We start from the raw sequence: 19,901 nt of genomic DNA, 5'->3' as shown, positions 1-19,901 counted from the left end.
GATTGTGAGCCGTCGTAAGGAGCGGGAGTGGCAGCTGGTCCAACTGGAGGGCGAGGTACGAGACCTGGAGGTGGGGGCGCTTGATGGGGGAGACCCGAAGACTACCCATCGATTGAAACTTAAGCAGGCTGAATACAAGGCACTGGCCACTGATGCCGCCAAAACGGTTCTCAGAGACAGGGAGGGCAGGATCTACGACCAGGGTGACAAAGCTGGCAAGCTCATAGCCTGGTTAGACAACAAGCAGCAGCAACAGAAAGTAGTGGCGGAACTCAGGACTGAGTCAGGAGAGATCGTTACTGAACCACGTGCGGTGGTCAAAGAGTTTGAGCGACACTACCGGAAGGTCTATAGTAGAGGGTCTGACCGGCCAGAGGAGGACTCAGTGGACTTGCTGGTGGACATCTGTCTACCGACCCTCACTGAGGCAGAGCGGGAAACATTAGAGGCGCCGCTCACTACTGAGGAGCTAGGCCAAGCCATCTGCGACCTTCGCTCAGGGAAGGCCATGGGGCCTAACGGGTTGCCCATTGAACTCTATAAGCTCCAGTCGGACGGCCTGAGCCACTATCTGAAGCGTATTGTGGCCATCCCTAAGGAGGACAAACCCAGGGATTCATGTGCATCTTATAGGCCTATCTCTTTGCTCAACGCGGAGCCTAAGATCCTGGTTAAGGTCCTGGCCAATAGGCTCAAACCAGCCCTGCAATCGCTTGTACACCCGTACCAGTCGGGCTTTATGCCACATCGCAATACAGCACTCAATCTCCGTCGACTGCATGGCGTGCTGGGGCGCTGCCACACCCTCCGCCAGGAGGCAGTAGTTGTATCGCTTGATGCCGCAATGGCGTTTGATACTTTGGAATGGCCCTATATGATGGCGGTCCTCCAGAAATTGGGCTTCGGTCCTGAATTTATAGGGTGGGTGCGTCTTCTCTACTCGGAGCCCCTGGCCCAAGTCACAGTGAACAACAAAATCTCTGAGGTCTTCCCCTTAGAGAGGGGGACGAGGCAGGGGTGTCCCCTCTTGCCTCTGATTTTTGCCTTATCTTTGGAGCCGCTAGCTGCCTGGATCAGACATGACCTTTCCCTAAAGGGGCTCCGGTGGGAAGAAGGATGGGTGGACAGGATATCGCTTTACGCGGATGACATCCTCCTGTACCTCACTAGTTCTCGCAAGTCACTCATAGTGGCTATGGACATTTTTGCCAGTTTCGGGAGGAACTCGGGATATAGTATAAACTGGGGAAAATCTGTCATGTATGTCCTCAGCGGCGACTTTCCGGTGCTCCCCCGTGGCTGCCCAATTGAAGTGGCCACGGACGGGTTTAAATACCTTTGTATATTTGTTTCTAGAGACGCTGCTACCCGATACGAGAGGAATCTCGTGCCCCCGTTGCAACGGTTTAGAAGGGACTTGGCATCCTGGCGGAAGCTCCCACTGTCCCTGCTGGGCCGGGCGTCGCTCTTTAAAATGATGGCGCTGCCGAGGTTCTTGTATGCCCTACAGAACTACCCCGACTTGGTGCCGCAGCCATGCTTTGCATCTCTTGAAACCGCGCTTCGGGAGCTCCTGTGGGCCGGAGTGCCTCCTATCTCCCTCCAGAAGCTTACACTAGGCTGGTTCGATGGGGGTATAGCACTCCCGGACATCCGTAAATATTATTGGGCTGCACACCTTGCAGCGATCAATCATGGCACCTACTGTGCCGGTAATGACCCGGGGTATGGAATGGACAGGTGGCTTCTGCCGGGAGGGAACTTCGAGGAGGCATTATACTCAAGGCCGGGCAGATACCCACTCACCGGGCCCACCAAACACTCAGTACAAATTTGGCACGTGGTGCAACGGAAATTGGGTTGGGCGGATACCCTGACCCTTGCTACCCCGCTATGGGCCTCTGAAAAACTGGGTACCTTGAGACGTACCAAGGGGTTCCGCAACTGGGACCTGATAGGGATTTCACACATTAGAGATTTATGGGGTTCAGGGGGTGTAGTGTCCTTTGCTTCACTCCAACAGACGTATGAGCTTGCACAAACAGAACACTTTCGGTACATGCAGGTCCCACACTCCCTCGAATCGAACATCCCGGCAGGGACGCTTCCCCCAGCCTCGTCCCCCTTAGAGGACAGACTACTAGATGGACACCTTCCCGAACCCGCCATCTCCCTCACTTACAAAAAAATCATTAACAACTCCCCAGATCTTCTACAAACCCTGAAAACTAAGTGGGAGGCTGATGGGTTGGAAATAGATGAGGAGGAGTGGAACAGTGCGCTAGCGTCCCCTAAGGAAGTGGCCATCTCGGCTCGACTCCGCTTGATCCAACTTAAGATTCTCCACCGGGTCTATATTTCAGGGACTAGACAGCGATTAATGGGCTGCAGCGTAGACGGGCTATGTCGGAGGGGGTGTGGAGAGGCAGGGACATTCTTCCACACCATATGGGAGTGCCCAGTGCTCCAGGTCTATTGGCGACGGATACACCAATGCATGCGGGAGGTATGGGAGGTGGAGCTCCGGGTTGAGGCAAAAAGGTGTCTACTGAATATATGGGAGCCCACGGATTGTCACCCAGTGGGAGGATCTGGGCCACGCTTGGCTTTGCTATCGCAAAAAGGAATATTGCTAGGCTGTGGGGGGCTGCTGGGCCTCCAAAGCTTGGTCTCTGGAAGACAGACATGGACTGGTGCATGCTCCAGGAGAAGACAGTGTATGTTGCCAGGGTGTGCCCACAGAAATGGGTCGGTATCTGGTCTAATTGGAATGAATATAGGGGACACATTTGCGAACCCCCCCTGATTGCCCGGGCTGACGAGCCACTCGCACTTTTGAATGTACATTGATGGACTGTAAAGAACGACGTCGACGGTACCCAACCCCTTACTCACAATTGATTTCCCGAGGTCCGATTATATGTCTTGCACTGTGTGACTGTGATGTACACCACTGTTTGCTGAAAAGTTAATAAAAATTAATTTATTAATAAAAACAGAGGAAGAACTACAATACATACTAAATAAGTTGTGTTCTTGTTTTGATTTTACAGGCTCAAGAGGGCGATGAAGGTGCACTACCACACCTTTCCGGATGAACTGCCCACATTGCACACCTTACAAACCCTTCTAACAAGCTCCTCAAGGCATAAACTGACCTCCAAGTTTTACAGGGCAGCCAGAGATGAGAATGCTACTATCGTTGATAGGAGTCTTGCACGCTGGAACGCTAAACTCCATCCTCAGCTCACCCAGAAGGAGTGGGAATACTGCTGTCAGTTAGCGAGTGCATTCACATCTAATGGTATTCTGCGCATTATTCATTTCAAATTTGTACACCAAATGTACCACACACCACTGAAAATGCATAGATACGGCCTTCGGGAAATTGATACTTGTAAAAGATACGGGGTACAAGGGGACGTTTTTTGGCCCCTGGCTTGGGAGTGTAGCCAGGTGGCTGGGTTCTGGGTAGAGGCAATACAAAGATTGCAATGCACCCCACAGGTATGTCTGCTTTGTCACACGCTGTTTGAGAGATGTCATTGGTAAATTTAATAGAATTGCTTTACTGCTAGCAAAGAGGAGGGTGGCAAATAGATGGGAAAGTTCAGCCCCCCACTCCCAGAACATTGGATAAAGGATCTTGTATATTGTCAAGATAACTTAGAACTGTATGCAGAAGAATTGCCAGTCCCCTCTAGACCAAAGGACATTTGGGAGCCACTGGTGCAATACCTATGATCTCAAGAACATGTAACGTTGTCAGAATGTGAAAATGTATAGCACTGTACTGTCTTTTTTTTGTCTTTCTCATGGCATAGATATCTGTTACCACACCTTTGATTGTACTGAGGGTAAAAGGGCAGCTAATTTGTTAGCCACAGGATGTTTTGTTTTAAGTTGTTCTTAACACACCTGAGATGTTGATTCTATATGCGATATGTGAATTCAGAACTAATAAACATTAAAAAAAATAAAAAACCTTGAAAGTCTCTCCTTCAATCAACCTTGAAAAAGAAAAAGGTTTTGGGTGATCTGTCAAGTGGGGGCTGAGAAAAAGGTGGGTCCTAAATCGTGTTTTCTTCATTCACTTTTACATAGGAACTTTAGATACAGATACAGCCCAAACCGCTGAACGGATTTACACCACATTTGGCAGAAAGCTACTTCTTGCCCCATAAAGAGTTGGTCTAAATCTGTTCTGTAGTTTTGAAGAAATTAAAGTTAATAAAATGTGTAAATATTATGCCACAGAGGAGGATCTTCCCATTAGACAGAACTCATCCCGAGATCCAATTAGCTGCCACCACCTCAACCAGGAAGTGGTAGCAGCCATCTTAGGGTTCAGGACTCAACCCAAAAAAAAGGGCATAGGGTGTAGGGTACAGATACCCTGAACTACTATGGTGGTGGGGTCCCAGAGAGACCATGCCAGGCGCCAAAAACATGTATTTTGTTTTAAATTTTGCAACAAATTAGATCCACAGGAAAAAAAACACATTTACGGGCTCCAGCACTTGTTTTAGTAACGCCCCCCTCCCTAGGGTGCGATGCAGGATATTTTTGGGGAGAGAGGGGGTGCATGTCCCCACTCCCCGAGTTTCTATTAGGCCCCGGGGACCCCATTCCCAGGGGCTGACATGTATAGCAAAAGGGGAGACGGGCTGGTTGAGCCTAAAAAGGCCCTTGGGTCCCCATCCCCCAGGGATGAGTAATTAAATATAGGTAGAGGCGCCATGGACCCCCCTCTTGAGCCAGTAATGGCCCCAGGGACCTCATCCCCGGGGACAGCTCACTTACGGTGTTCTGGGGAGCCCACTCCTGGGACATAGCAGTTTCCCTGTCCGTACCAGCGCAGGCAGGGAAACGTGCCTGCTCCAGTCTGTTGGGCGTATTTTCAAAACTCCTGCCATACTGGATCAAACACCAAGTCTGCTCCCAGCGGGCAGGAGTTTTAAAAATACTCCCGCCAGCTGAGAGTACACTTGTGATCAGTTTACCTGCCTGCTCTAATGCCGCCAAGGAAACAGAACAATAGATTGCTCCTGCCCTGAGGGAGCGGCATAAAGGATGGGATCCTCAGGCCCAAAGGCCAACCGGTAAAAAACCGAGCGCCCTGATTTTATTAGACCTTTCAGCGGCGTTCGATACCGTCAGTCATGCGCTGCTACTGGAAAGGCTGAGTGACTTTGGCATCAAAGGCCGGGCTTTCGAGTGGTTGCAGTCCTTCCTGTCAGGAAGGACACAAAGAATACAACTCGGAGAAGAAATCTCCGCCGTGGGAGAAATAGAATGTGGGGTACCTCAGGGCTCGGCCCTATCCCCACTGCTGTTTAATCTATATCTGCAGCCTCTGATTGCCTCCCTGGCGAGTATGGGCTGCACAGTATATAACTATGCAGACGACACGCAGCTGCTGCTGAGTGTTGACAATACAAACACCGCCCAACTCCACACTCAGAATATTTTGAGACACACGGTCCAGTGGATGACAGGAAACCTCCTAAAAATCAATCCAGACAAGACTGAGGTCTTGGTTATTTCATCTACCACCTCACCATGGTGTGACCTCTACTGGCCCGCAGAGTTAGGTCCAGCACCAAAACCCAGTTTGAACGTGAAGAGCCTGGGGATCAAACTGGATTGTGACCTCTCTATGGTCAGCCAAATCTCTTCAGTGGTGGGCAGCTGTACTAATATCATCCGACAGCTACGGAAATTAGTGCCTATCATTTCCCAATCTATGCTACGCTCCATCGTCGCAGCTACTGTGATTTCACGCATAGATTATGGAAATGCCCTTTACCTTGGCCTACCAAAAACCTTGATAAATAGGCTACAGGTGGTGATGAATGATGCCGCTCGTCTTATCTTCAGACAGCCAAGACACACTAAAGCATCCCCCCTGCTACAAAGCCTCCACTGGCTCCCTATTAAGGAGCGAGTGGAATTTAAAAATCTGTGCATCGCCCATAAAGCCATCTATGGCATGGCACCTGCTTACATCAAAGATCGCCTGGTAATGTATAGCCCAAAGAGAGCTCTTAGGTCCTCAGACTCTCAGCTATTAGTCTGCCCTCGGTACAAACTTGCCACCAAGGGCGGTAGAGCCTTTTCGGTGCTGGTTCCGCATTTATGGAACACACTACCTGAGCCACTACGAAAGGAAGGAAACCTCCTACGTTTCAGAAAGGGGCTGAAAACGCTGTTGTTCAGGAGAGCCCTGTGAGCCACGTAGGCCAGTGGATGCCCTCTGTACTGTCAAGGTTGTTGTTTACCATCGATTCCCGAGCGCTTAGAGGCCTGTAGGTGATTGAGCGCGCTATAAATCAAAAATAACAATAACAATAACAATAACCTTACACCGCGTCACTGAAAGCCGTTTGCAGCATTGGGTTGGCTGCCTGCATGGGGGGTTGTATAGGATAATGGGGTAGCCCAGTTACGCACAGAACATCCGGTAGGGCTAAGGAGTCTGCCCTCGACAGCCATGAGCTAGAGGAGCCATAGTGGTTGAAGGATTTCGTGGAGCTTGCATCCTGGTCCGGATTCTGAACCTTTCTCACATTTTAGACGCAATTTTTAAGGCTTGCTGTCGTTCGTGGAGTGGTGTGGCTCACTGGTTAGAGGCGGCAGACCCGGAAGCAGAGGTCGGCCCGGGACCAGGGTTCGATTCCCGACGCGGCAAGGACGTGGACCAGGGTCAGCGGACTCGATAATTCTCGCTTCGGTGCCTACTTTAAGCAGGGGTTCCACTCTGCAACTCTGGGCATCAGCTTGCCTAATCTCCACAACGGCCCCAACAACGCCGGGGATGCCTGGCTCCACCTTGAGGATTCCCAGCAGGGACCATCCCACAGGGAAAGCCAGGACGGGTTCCCCAGCGGTATACAGCGCCAGGACGCCGGCTGGCAACAGTGCGCTTTACAAGTATACACATTACATTACATTACATTTCTAGTTTTACTTGTTCCAAGTTCAGCACCACTCTCGGCTGAGGAGGGTGACTTGTCCTCCTATGGCGTCCTTGATTGCAGACCTTACCCCATCCCCAGTTCTCCCTCACTTTAACGGGTGAAGGGAGTGAGGGCGCAAGTCCGGTATATCCCATGCAGTCCCACGCATCTTTGGAGGAGTCGAAGAAACATGCTGTCCCATTAGATACGCAAACACAAGGAGATGATGGACGGAGTGCGGAAACTTTTCAGACACTCACCCCCACTCACAGATATAGGTTGAATCCTTCATCATTCTTTAGCTCACGTCGCCTCTCCAGTATGGGCCCAGCCATGTTCAAATCAGTCTCAAGGGAACAGTCCAGCCCAAACTGCAAGGCCATGTCCTCCCTGGACTGGAAACAAGCATTCTGGGGTTAGTTTTGGGATAACACCCCTCATCAGCCCAGCTAGCTTGAATCCAGTGGTAAAGTGAGCAAGGGACCCTTGTCTGGGCACACCCTGCCTACTTAGGGTAAACAAAGCAAAGACAAGGACATGATGGATTGAGTGCTGAAACTTTTCAGACACTGTATTGCCTTATATTGTATTGTATTGGTTCTCTTGTTTATTTCCCCTTCCCCAATTTTTGTTTCTGTGCCCTTTGCCCGTTTTTCCAGCCTCTGCGTCCCCTGCGGCCCCGTCCCCCGCTCGCCCATTTGTCCGCCCCTACCTCCCACCTGCTCCTCCCTCCCTCCTCCCCCTTTTATGGCGGCCGCTGCACGTCGAGGAGAGCGACCCTTGACCCTTTCCAGGCAGATGGTTCCCCACGCCGCACAGCACCACCTGTGTGGCCGTGTCCTGAGCCCCAGCCGCCCCTGCTGAGGAAGTTTAAGGCCCTCCTCCACCTGCACCTCATGAGCCCTGGTGGACAGTGGTAGGCCGTAAGTGTTTTCATTGTATTTGTTGTATTGTATTGGTTTGCCTTGTACAGTATTGCCTTATATTGTATTGTATGGGTTTTCTTCTTTTCTTGTTTATTTCCTTTCCCCGATTTTTGTTACTCTCTTTTCTTGCCTCTGTACCTTTCGCCTGTTTTTCCTGCCGCTGCCTCCCCTGCAGCCCCGACCCCACCGCTCGCCCTTTCGTCCGCCCCCACCTCCCAGCAGCTCCTTCCCTTCTTATGGCAATCGCTGCACGGCTGCACGCCGCTGGCGCACCTAAGGCAAGCCCATCTGCGCCTGGACCGCGACCAGCGCCACAACCCCTGGCCCCCTCAAATACCACGATACTCACCACCGCTATGAGGCCAGCACCCTCCATGCACTCAACACGGGATGATCACACACCTGCTTCCTGGCCTCCCCGAAGAGCACACAAGGACCCTTCTCCTGCCGGAGCTGCATCTTCACCAGTCTCCGAGCCACCAAACCACCCACCGAGAAAGGACGCAACCACCTCAGATGCATTTGACTCAATACCCGCTCTGCCTGCAAAAACTCCCATCGAACTCTGGGACCTACTTGACTCCACCTCCCCAGACATCGCCTTCCTGACGGAGACCTGGATGAACCCATCCGCGGCACCTGACATCGCCATAGCCATCCCTGATTGCTACAAGATCACCCACAGTGACCGCACCAGGGGAACAGGAGGAGGAATCGCCATCTCCCACAGGAACACCCTCAGAGTCTCGACCAGCACCGATGACACCTTCAGCACCGCCGAACATCTGCACTTCCAGATCCACACTGATCCCAACACCACCCTCAGAGGAACCCTCATCTACCGACTTCCCGGACCACGGCCACAGTTCAACGACTCCATCGCCGACTTAGTCAGTACGCACGCCCTTGCCTCCACAGACTACATCCTCCTCGGGGACCTGAACTTCCACCTCGAGAACAACAATGACACCAACTCTACCACCCTGATCGACAAAGTCACCAACTTTGGACTCAGACAGCTCGTCACAACACCCACCCACTCTGCCGGCCACACGCTTGACCCCATCTTCTCTGCAAGCTTCCACGTCTCCTTCAGCCACACCACCAAACTCCACTGGACCGACCATCGCTGCATCCACTTCACCTTTTGGAAACCCACCACGCACCACCGCACTCAATAAATCCCCCGCCACTGCTGGAGCAAAGTCACTGAAGACCAGCTAAACACAACCCTCGCCCGAAGCCCATCAGTCCACCCCACTGACGCCGACAACGCCCACACAGCCTTAGAAAATGGATCGACGACTGCACCAACACTCTCGCCCCATTCAAGAAACCCTCCAACAGACACACCAACAAGAAAGCCAGCTGGTTCACAGCGGACCTCCAGGCCTCCAAGCAAACCTGCCGGAAACTAGAGAAGAAGTGGCACCGCGAACAGACACCGGACAGTTACGCAGCCCACAAGAACGCAATCCGCAGACACCATCACCTCATCAGATCTGCCAAAAGGGCCTCCTTCAAAGACCGCCTAGACAACAACGCACACAACAGCAAAGAGCTCTTCTTCAACATCGTGATGGAACTCTCCAACTCAAGCTCCAACACCAACGACATCCCACCATCGCAAGTCCTGTGCGACGCCCTTGCCACCTTCTTCCAGCACAAGATCGCAGACATCCACAACAGCTTCAACAACCTGACCGCCCTGACAGCCACTGAGTCCTCTGACCTCACGGTCACCACCCACATCAATCCCCTGCTCACCTGGACCAACATAAACGATAACACCATCAAAATCATGAACACCATCACTCTGGCTCTCCGTCAGACCCATGCCCACACCACATCTTCAACAAAGCCAGCGCCACCATCGCACCCCATCTCCACAAGGCCATCAACATTTCCTTACCAAGCAAGTCAACGCTGTCTCGTCCGCCTGCTTCAACACCCTCCGCATGCTCCGCATGATCTACATGTGGATCCCCACTGAAACCAAAAGAACAGTCACCCAGACCCTCGTCAGCAGCAGGCTGGACTACGAAAACGCCCTCTACACAGGAGCCTCGGCTAAACTCCTGAAACGACTACAACGCATACAGAACGCCTCTGCACGCCTGATCCTTGACATCCCTCACCACAGCACACCCCACCTGAGAGACCTGCACTGGCTTCCCGTCAACATCTACATGGCACCCCTTGCCCAACAGCACGACCTCAACATCATCTCCTTCGCTGATGAAACCCAGCTGATCATCTCCCTCACTAAAGGCCCTCACACCGCTAAAACCAACCTCCACAAAGGAATGAAGGATGTCACCGAATGGATGAAGAACAGCCGACTGAAGCTGAACTCAGACAAGATGGAGGTCCTCATCCTCGGCCCCACCCCCTCAGCCTGGGAAGACTCCTGCTGGCCGAAAACAATGGGAACAGCACCGACAGACCACGCACGCAACCTAGGGTTCATCCTCAACGCCACCCTCTCCATGACTAAGCAGGTCAACGCCGCCTCCTCATCCTGCTTCAACACCTTCCGAATGCTCCACAGGATCCTCAAGTGGATTCCCACCGAAACGAGAAAAACAGTCACCCAGGCCCTCGTCACCAGCAGGCTGGATTACGGAAATGCCTTCTTCGTAGGAACGTCGGCCAAGCTCCTGGGATGGCTGCAACACATCCAGAACGCCTGGGCACGCCTGATCCTCGACATCCCCCACCGCAACCACATCGCACCCCACCTGAGAGACCTGCACTGGCTCCACGTTAAGAGAATAACCTTCAAGCTCCTCCTCCATGCGCACAAAGCTCTCCACAACACCGGCCCAGCATACCTCAACAGATGACTCAGCTTCTACACCCCCACCCGCCAGCTCCAATCCGCCGTCCTCGCCCTCGCCACAGTACCCCGAATCCGAAGAATGACTGCCGGCGTCAGATCCTTCTCCCACCTCGCCGCCAAGACCTGGAACACCCTCCCCACCAATCTACGGCAGACCCAAGACCTACTGGCCTTCAGAAGACTCCTCAATGCCTGGCTCTTTGATCAGTAGCAGGACCCACCCCCGTTCCCCCCCCCCCCCCAGCGCCTTGAGACCCTAACGGGTATGTAGTGCACTTTATAAGTGTCTTGATTGATTGATTGATTGAAGAGTGACCAGTGAAAACCTGGAACACCCTCCCCATCCTCCTACGGCAGACCCAGGACCTACTAACCTTCAGGAGGCTCCTCAAGACCTAGCTATTCGAGTAGTAGCAGCCCCCCCCCCACCACCCCCCCTCAGCACCTTGAGACCCTCGCGGGTGAGTAGTGCGCTTTACAAATGCTCTAATTGATTGACCCCCAGCCACAGATCTGAGTTAAATCCATCATCATTCTTAAGCTCACTTCGCCAATCCAGTTTGGACCCAGCCATATGCAAATCAGTCTCAACTGCCATGGTATAGTCAAGAAAGATCATGACTGAGGCATTGTTTACATTTATGTCCTGCAATGTTTGTGCCTAATGTAAAACGGAGACACGATCCCTGTAGTTCAGAAGGTGAAACAGAAAAAGTCTGGGATTAGCACAGGCATAGGTCTGCACGTTAAAACTCGTGGGCAAGTTCAATCTAGAAGAAGGCAGAGAGCGCGGCATTAGGCAGCAGGGTAAGGATCCAATTCTCATTATAGGTTACAGCATCTTATTCCTTCTGGAAGACCAACTACTGGTCTATTATTCCTTCTAGAGCAGCCCTTCGTGTCTTCCGATCTGCATTCCAGGATGTGCACATGGTTCACTAGGGTCTGCACCAAGGCCATTGTTTCATAAGTTGTTGGTTGAAGTTCAGCCAGCGTATGTTCAAAAACATTCACTTTGACTGCGAGTTTGCGATGATCTGCATGTAGTAGAGTGAAATCTACAGTCACTTTGTTGATTTTGCTCTTGAGTTACGTGTGTCTGCTCAAGGGTGTGTCGATATTTTCCACAGCTTGTATGACATGGACCAATTTGGCACCAAAAGACACATCAGAGGCAGGTGATCCATCCCCCTATTTGGTCGCCAGATACTGCTTTAGGGATGAGCAGGATGGGTCGTCGCAGGTTGGGCCCCAGCGCACAGGTGACACATGGCCAACTGGTGGGCACTGGGCGTCCGAGTGGCCAGCGTCTGGTAAGGCGAGTTCAATGCCCCTGTCTCTAGGCATATCTAAAGGTTTGTTAGCGATCTGCCAATCTAGTCATTTCGCAAGCTACCACGCTGGACCATCAGGGGGCCTAGGGATAATAATGGTGCTGAGTGTTTAAGTATAACCAGTTCTTAAGTGAATGGCAGCACGACAGGGCTGTGGGCACAAGAAGAGACCAGCCTCAGTTCCGGGCAGGTGTGCAATGCAGTGCCAGGGGCAGTGCACCAGGCCACAGCACCACACCAAAGCCAGTGGCGGTGGCCTAGGCCCAGGTCCACTCCTGTGCCCCTGCCTGTGTGTGCAGACCCAGCTGTGTCCTCACCAAATGTTTGTAGCGGTACATAGGGCCTGTATGTATGTATGGTGCCTTAACTGGAATGGCAGGGAAAGTGCTGGGGTGGGGGTCTGGCCAGGTGCAGAGGCTCAGCACAGTGCCTTCTACCATCCCTCACGTGGTCCGGCCTAGGCCCGAAATGGCCCCCAGGCTCACAGCTGGGACCGTGTTCAGTGGGGAGGGGTGCACAGGCGAGAGAGCAGCAACACCGGTCCTCCCAGCTCACTCGGTAGTGACGGTCTGGCCATGCGGCATTCAGTTCCCTCCCAGGTAATCTGAGGTTGGTCTTTGCACCTATGTGTTGCCAGCAGATGCCTCGCTAGGCAGCTATATCACACTACAGCTGGAGTTAGGGCCCTGGGTCCGATTCCACCCCTGCCTGCGTGCTTATCTCCGGCAGTGGCCCACCGAGGGCCAGAGACGGCATCCAGTGTCTTCCAAATAGGATTTCACAGCTATAGGTGCGGGGAGAGATGCAGGAGAAGGGCCGGGCAAGGTGTGCGGGCTCAGCGCATCGACGTTCACCTCTCACTTCACAGCCGAGCATAGGCCTGACACGACCTCCGGGCTCTCAGTCAGGACCACATCCGGGAGAGGGCGTGCAGGAGTGGCAGCACCATTGTTCCTGGCTCACCTGATAGTGCCGGTTTCATTCGTCAACAGTTCGCTCCCTCGGGGGGCCTTGCTGGTGTTGCAAAAGTATCCTCCAGGCAGGGCGGTCCCAACAATGGAGTCAACCCGGCTGGAGGCGGGTATCAATCCCGCCGGCCCAGTCAGTGATCAAAGCAATTGTTGTGACAGGTGTGTTTTCAGGCCAGCAGGGGGCAGTCAGTGCCATCTGCCACTGCCAGTTCACCCCAGCACTGCCAGGCACCGTGGCTGCAGCTCCAAGCAGCCCGCCTCCATACTGTTGTAGGCTCCAGTCGCGTTTCACCCCAGGATCTGCAGGGGCAATCAGTTCAGGAAAAAGACATGCCGGTGGGAAACACCAGCAGAAGGTGGATGGGCCAGCCAGGTTTGGTCAGGATTCATGGTGGATAAAAACCCTTTACGGGGTAGGTGCGCAGAGCATTTCAAGAGTGCATCCGCCATCTTGGCTTCATGGGTGTGGCAGCATTTAATGATGGAATATAAACTTTGTGGGTTTATAAACATGGCTCGGTGGCTATTTGATTGGGGCTGTCAGTGTGTACTGGTAGCTGTGTAGGTGCATGATGTTTGGCGAGTTGGCATTTTAAACTCATTTCGTCATCAACTAGGCAGCAACCTCCAACAACCCCCCTTTCTGGTATTAAAAAGAAAATCAACTACTATGGTGATCAAAACAACACACAAAGCCTTAACATCGTAAGCCTGGAATCTAAAGGATGTGAAAAGGAGAAGACCAAAAAACAGAACTCAGATTGCACACCCTGAATCGGGAATTGTACCCTGCCTCAGATCTCAATTCTTGACCCGTCTCTGCTCCACCACAGAAAGGATCTAAAAGTCTCTTTCTTCCAGAAACACCTCATTCATCATTCACACACCTACCTGGAATCACACTTTGTCGTGTTTCTTTCTAGCATGAAGGACGCAGGACACGATGTCTATTCTGAGGTACGCTTTATTCGCTTATCTGTACAGCCATACAATCCCCTGACCTCTCGCCCGAGGTCCTCCCTAGAATGCCCTTGTCCCTCGTTGCCCCTCCCTTGCACCGGAAGCGGTGTCCGGTGTCCCTTGGCCTCTGCCCTCTTGTCCAGGGTCCTAGTGCCCTTGTCCAGAGCATGACATTTCCCCCCTTGTTGCAAAAGAAACATTTTGCCTTTATGCTGCCTGTGGTCATGGAGAGATGTGTTGGAGATTGATATATATATATATATATATATATATATAGAGAGAGAGAGAGAGAGAGAGAGAGAGAGAGAGAAGAGAGAGAGAGAGAGAGAGAGAGAAAAGAGGGAGAGAAGAGAGAGAGAGAGAAGAGAGAGAGAGAGAGAGAGAGAGAGAGAGTGTCCACAGGTTTCCGTCTCTTTATATCTCCTCAATCAGTCTTTTGGTCTTCTTGCATTCTCTTTTTGGTCTTTGTTCTCTTAGGTCTTCTTGGGCTGCTTCCTCCTGGACGTCTTCATTCAGTCCATGTTTCGGCAGCTCTTCTACCTTTGTCTTCAGTTCTCTAAAGTGCGAGCCATTTCTGGTGATGTGGTATTATCCTGCTGACGCCATTATCATTGGCCCTTTCACTTCTGTCACCGTCAGCGGGTCTCTTGAGAAAGTACTGTCTGACTTCCGTAGTTGTCTTTGCCGGACTAACACAGTGTCCCCTTCTTTCACATTTGCGTCCGTCGCATGCCTCCTCCGATCAGCATACTCCTTCATTTTTGTTTACGCCTCCTTGTCTCTTTCAGCTATGTCTTTTTGTTCCACCCTTTCCACTTCTTTCAATTGTGGCAACCTCGTTCTGCTTGATCGCCCCAACACCAATTCCGCAGGGCATTTTCCTGTGGAGCTGTGAGGGGTGTTTCAATAGTCTCTCAGTACCTGGCACAGTGCTTGTCCAATTGAGATCTGTGTTAGTTTGACCCTCTGTACTGCCTTTTTGATCATCCCCATGAATCGTTCGCCCATCCCGTTTGCTTGTGGCCACAGGGGCGTTATTCGTCGATGGTGGATCCCAAGGTACTCCATGAACCCTTTGAACTCTTCACCAGGGAATGGTGGGCCATTATCTGTTTTCAGTGTCTGTGGTGAGCTCCACGCTGCGAATATGTCATCCAGGACTGGCAAAGTTGCGCTTGCTGATGTTGATGCCACTTGTCTCACTATGGGGAATCTCGAGAATTCGTCTATTATTACCAATAGGTAGTGACCCGTCTCCAAGGGTCCATAGAAATCAGCTGCCAGTTCTGTCCACACTGCTTTTGGAAGTGCGGACATTTGCAGTGGCTCCGGCTTTGATGAGGGCCCTGCCAAAAGCTATTATATCGGACCCCATCGATAAAGTTCAGCCCTGGCCAGTACGGTCCATCAGAAAAGTCTGTACCACTCGAGCCGCCATTTTGATGGTAAAGGCAAAGCGTCCATAAAAGTTCTTGACAGCACAGGAGGATCGAATACAGGATAAAAGTTCACGGCTCGAACGAGGAAAGGTGTCCAAAACAGCGAGTATCCGGAACCATCACCAAGGAACTCGTAGCGACATGGAAAACCGTCTATAGATGCGTTGGGCGGCCGCAGGGTCAGGCAAAAGACGCTAGCAAGAAGCACGGGCTGGCTCGTCGGTAACAGGGGACCGTCAAGGTTCATGAATTCCGGGTTATGAACGGGGACCTCGACCTCTGATGGGCAATGCACCGCTGGTACCACCTCTAGCTGGAAACTAAACGAGGTGTCGTCCTCCGGTTCCAGGATACCATCCACTTTCACCATCAGTGTCCGGAACACAGCGACTGTGTGCGAATGGAGCGCCCCAATTGCGGCCACAACGGCCTGCAGCGATGGCGTGCCTTCGGTCCGCTCCATCCCCTCTCAGTAGGCGACAGAGCAACTTGAACCCTGGAGGCCGGCTACTCCGGAGTCGCAGGCCACGCAAATCTGGTATCAAATAATGGGCGCTCCTCGTCTTACAGAACACACCTTCGCCGTCAGAGAGGGCCCCAGCCCGTCAACCCCGGGAAGGCAGCAAGGTCTCCGGGCACCGGGCCCCCACCACAGCAGCCGGCGTGACACGCTGGCGTGTCCCCGGTGTAGATCGTTCAAAGGATCTTCACAAAAAGAAAACAATTCAGGCACTCTTCGGGAGACCGGGCTCAGTCCAGGTCTCACGGCCGATGTTGTTCAACTCTGACCCGGGTAGTTCAGAAATCGAGGCCCCGGCTTCCACACGGTGTTAGGCCGAGAATGGAAACATGGCGTATCTTCGTCAGCCGATGAGGTAGAAATCTCGGGATTGCACCTTTAGAAGCAGTAGACCTTCATAAACAAGGAGATCAGGCGTAAGGTCAGGATTGAAGACAGGATAATCGAGCTGCTGGCGGAGGTCGGCGGAGCCGGGAGCTTACGCTGCCATCTTGGTTCGTAGCGTAGCTCCTCCCCTCCAGCTCTTTCATTGTTATTGTTGCCGGGGTGTTGTGTTTGAGTGCAAAGTTCAGATATTCTTCCACCATGGTTGTTGCTTGGGACACTTGTGGTAGGGGGTGTCTTGATACATAGTCTGCTGGATTGTGTTCCTTTCCGGGCTTGTGTATTATTTAGAAGTTATAATCCATCAGCCTTATCCCCCACCTCTCTATCCTGGGTGGTAACTTTGCGTTTGGGTTTCCGTATATTGTTATCAGTGCTTGGTGATCTGTTATGATTGTGAACGGCTTTCCGTAGATGAACATGTGGTAGTGTTCACACGCCCATACTACCGCCAAGCTCTCCTTTTCTGGCTGGGAGTATCCTTCTTCTACGTCTGATAAACTTTTGCTCCCATATGCCACTATGTGTCTTGGGGAATTTTTGCCTGGTTGGTGTTGTGCCAATATTGCTCCCAGTCCCACTGGGCTGCCATCTACAGTCAGTTCAGTGCACAGTCTCGGATCAAAATACACTAGGTGATCTACTGCTGTCACAGCATGTCTGATTTCTTTGAAGGCTTTTCTGCATTCTTCGGTCCATGAGAAACTTTTTCCTTGCTTTGTCAACTCCCTAAGGGGTGCACTTACAGTGGCAAAATCTGGGATGTATCTTGCACAGTAGCTTGCAAGACCGAGGAATGACCTTACTTCTGCCACATCGCTCGGTTCGTTCGCTTTTTCCAGTGTTCTGACTTTGTTGCGATCTGGCCGCATCCCTTTCTTGGAGAAGATGTGGCCAAAGAATACTAGTTCGTCCCGTTATAGCTCACATTTGTCTTCATTTAGTGTTAGACCTGCTTGCTCTAGGTGTGAGCATACATCCCTCAACGCTTTGTCATGTTCCTCGTCGGATTTTCCAAACACTAGAATGTCGTCGCTGTAGTTTAAGCCGTTTTTCACTGGTCTTATTATCTGTCTTATGGTTTCCTGAAATATTTCCGCATCGGACAATATTCCGAAACTCAACCGTTTGTACCTGAAGAGACCTAGGTGTGTAGAAAACATTGTGATGTATCGCGACTGAGGATCTAGTTCTAGCTGGTGGTATCCCTTGCACAAATCTAGTTTCGAGAAATGTCTTGTGCCTGTCAGGCAGCTGATCATATCATCGAGATGAGGTCCGGGATGCCTCTCATGTTCAAGAGCCTTGTTTGGTATCCTCAAATCGACACATATTCTTATCTTTGGCGTGTCCTTCTTTGGCACGGCCACGATTGGTGACACCCATGGTGTTGGTCCTTCCGCTGGTTCTATGATGTCTTGGCTGAGGAGTGCTTCAAGTTCTTCCTCCACTTGTGGCTGCAGGTGTATGGGCACTCTTCGATGGTGTTGTGCTATTGGCCTGACTGTTTCGTCAATGTGCAGCGTTATTTGCAACCCTTTTAGTTTTCCTAGTCCCTGCAGCAGCTTGGGGTATTCTTTTAGGATGCTTCTTTTCTCTGACATGTTGTATGTCATGGCCATGAGACCCATTATCTGAGCTGTGATGCTGCTCAATAAGCATGGCGCCGGGAAGTCGCCCTTCAGCACATGAATGTCCTCCTTGATCTTTTGGTCTTTGTATGTCAGTTCTTCTGTAAATGTCCCCATGTTTGTCACTGGTTTCCATGATCCCCACGTGAAAACCTCAACTCTGGACTGTCTCAACGTCTGCTTGATCTTCATCTTCTCGTATTCCGATACACACATGATATTGCATGTTGCACCGCTGTCCAGGACAAACTTTGTTTTATGTGATCCTACTCCTATGGTCACAGACTCTGTCTTTTTCATTTTGCTTTTGTCTACCAGGCATATTCTTTCTTCTTTTTCATCTTCATCAGTTGATTCTGTCGTCACATCCGACATGAGATAGAGTCGTGCAGTCTTTTCTTCCTCTTCCTATTCTTCACCTGATTCTAGTGATGAGCTCCTTGTTTCTGTTTCAACATGTCGTGTTTCTTTCTAGCATGAAAGACGCAGGACACGATGTCTATTCGGAGGTACGCTTTATTCGCTTATCTGTACAGCCATACAATCCCCTGACCTCTCGCCCGAGGTCCTCCCTAGAATGCCCTTGTCCCTCATTGCCCCTCCCTTGCACCGGAAGCAGTGTCCGGTGTCCCTTGGCCTCTGCCCTCTTGTCCAGGGTCCTAGTGCCCTTGTCCAGGGCATAACACACTTGTTGACAACATATGAAGAAACCCCAATTTCTAACCTCATTGTTAACATCAAAACAGCCTCTACTGGCATGCACTGTGCTCCACTGCTCTTAAACTATACTAAGATAATATAAGTTACGACAACTATATGTACAGATGCATCATACCTAAGTGGACATGTCCTAATGTCAATGCCAGCAACTAAGACTGCATTAAATCAAAGGGCACAAACCCTAAAATGTGCATGCATTTGAAAGATGCATAACTATAAGTACATACCATTACTCTGCGGGGCTGCATGACCTTTCTCGCACATTTCATCCGTGAAGCACATTGTTCTGGAAGTTGGATACTGAAAAGCAGAAAATTATAGAAAGTATTTTAAATCCTGTAATTCAGAAAGAAGATATGCCTCTTCAAAGTTCGCCAAAGCCCTATGATATAGGTACCTGTTTATTACCGGACTCTTCTAAAGATCTTAAATGGTATCCTTAGGGCTCTGCCCACTATTTTATGCTCGTGTGCCCCCAGCTATGCTTGTACTATAGACGTATACTATAGACGCACCACCACAAACATACGTCTTGAAGACACCTGTATGAAGAGGGGAAACAACTTACCAACTTTCCCAGTTATGAAAGCAATCTTCTTCTCAATCCCACTTTTAATAATAGTGTACAAATACTCAAAAAGCTGACTGAAATGAAATGTCTCTTTAGCTGTAAGTTTCACCTTTGGTGGTGCACTTCTTATCTGTGGCTTACATTCACACTTCATTGTATAAATGTATGTTTTCATAGTTTTAGGAGGCCAGTCAATTTCAAATGGGGGTGCAGTAAACAGCACGGAGTCTGCATCGGGCGAAGTAAATCCTGTTTTACAAATTCCTTATTATTTTCAGCTGGAAATTCTTGTCATTGTTTATTTTGAACAAAGCATGCTGGTCTTCACCTAAGCTGATCTAAACCACATGTTATTGTTCATTGCACAATTCAGGGCTCATTAAGAGTGGCCCGTGGTGGATGTGATGTTTATCACATCCGATAAAATTTGACACCGAGGTGTTGCGAATTTATAAGTGTGATAATTATCACCTATTCACCTTTGTTGCAGGGATTCTGCGGAGGCTCAGAACTATGCTTGGGATCACAGACCTTAGTAGGCAGAGACTGAGTCATCCTATCACCTTAGTGGGCATGTTCCCCAGATCATCTAGCTACAGTGTCTCACTTGCCCTCCTACTTATTCACAGAGGAACAAGTGATTA

At 51.0% G+C, this 19,901-nt stretch overlaps 1 protein-coding gene across 1 annotated transcript in view; it reads right to left on the bottom strand.

Annotated features, from left to right (window-relative positions):
• Window positions 1-19,901, bottom strand: part of LOC144792472 (P2X purinoceptor 7-like) — a 315,393-nt gene that overhangs the window by 244,648 nt on the left and 50,844 nt on the right. Inside the window, exon 4 of the mRNA XM_078667501.1 lies at window positions 18,914-18,986. Coding sequence (XP_078523627.1) covers window positions 18,914-18,986 — 73 coding nt within the window. The remainder of the gene's footprint in view (window positions 1-18,913; window positions 18,987-19,901) is intronic.

This window comes from Lissotriton helveticus, chromosome 11 (genome assembly GCF_964261635.1).
Source record: "Lissotriton helveticus chromosome 11, aLisHel1.1, whole genome shotgun sequence".
Lineage (NCBI taxonomy): Eukaryota > Metazoa > Chordata > Amphibia > Caudata > Salamandridae > Lissotriton > Lissotriton helveticus.
Note: the sequence above shows the minus strand (reverse complement) of the source record. Positions and strands in the feature narration are given on the sequence as shown.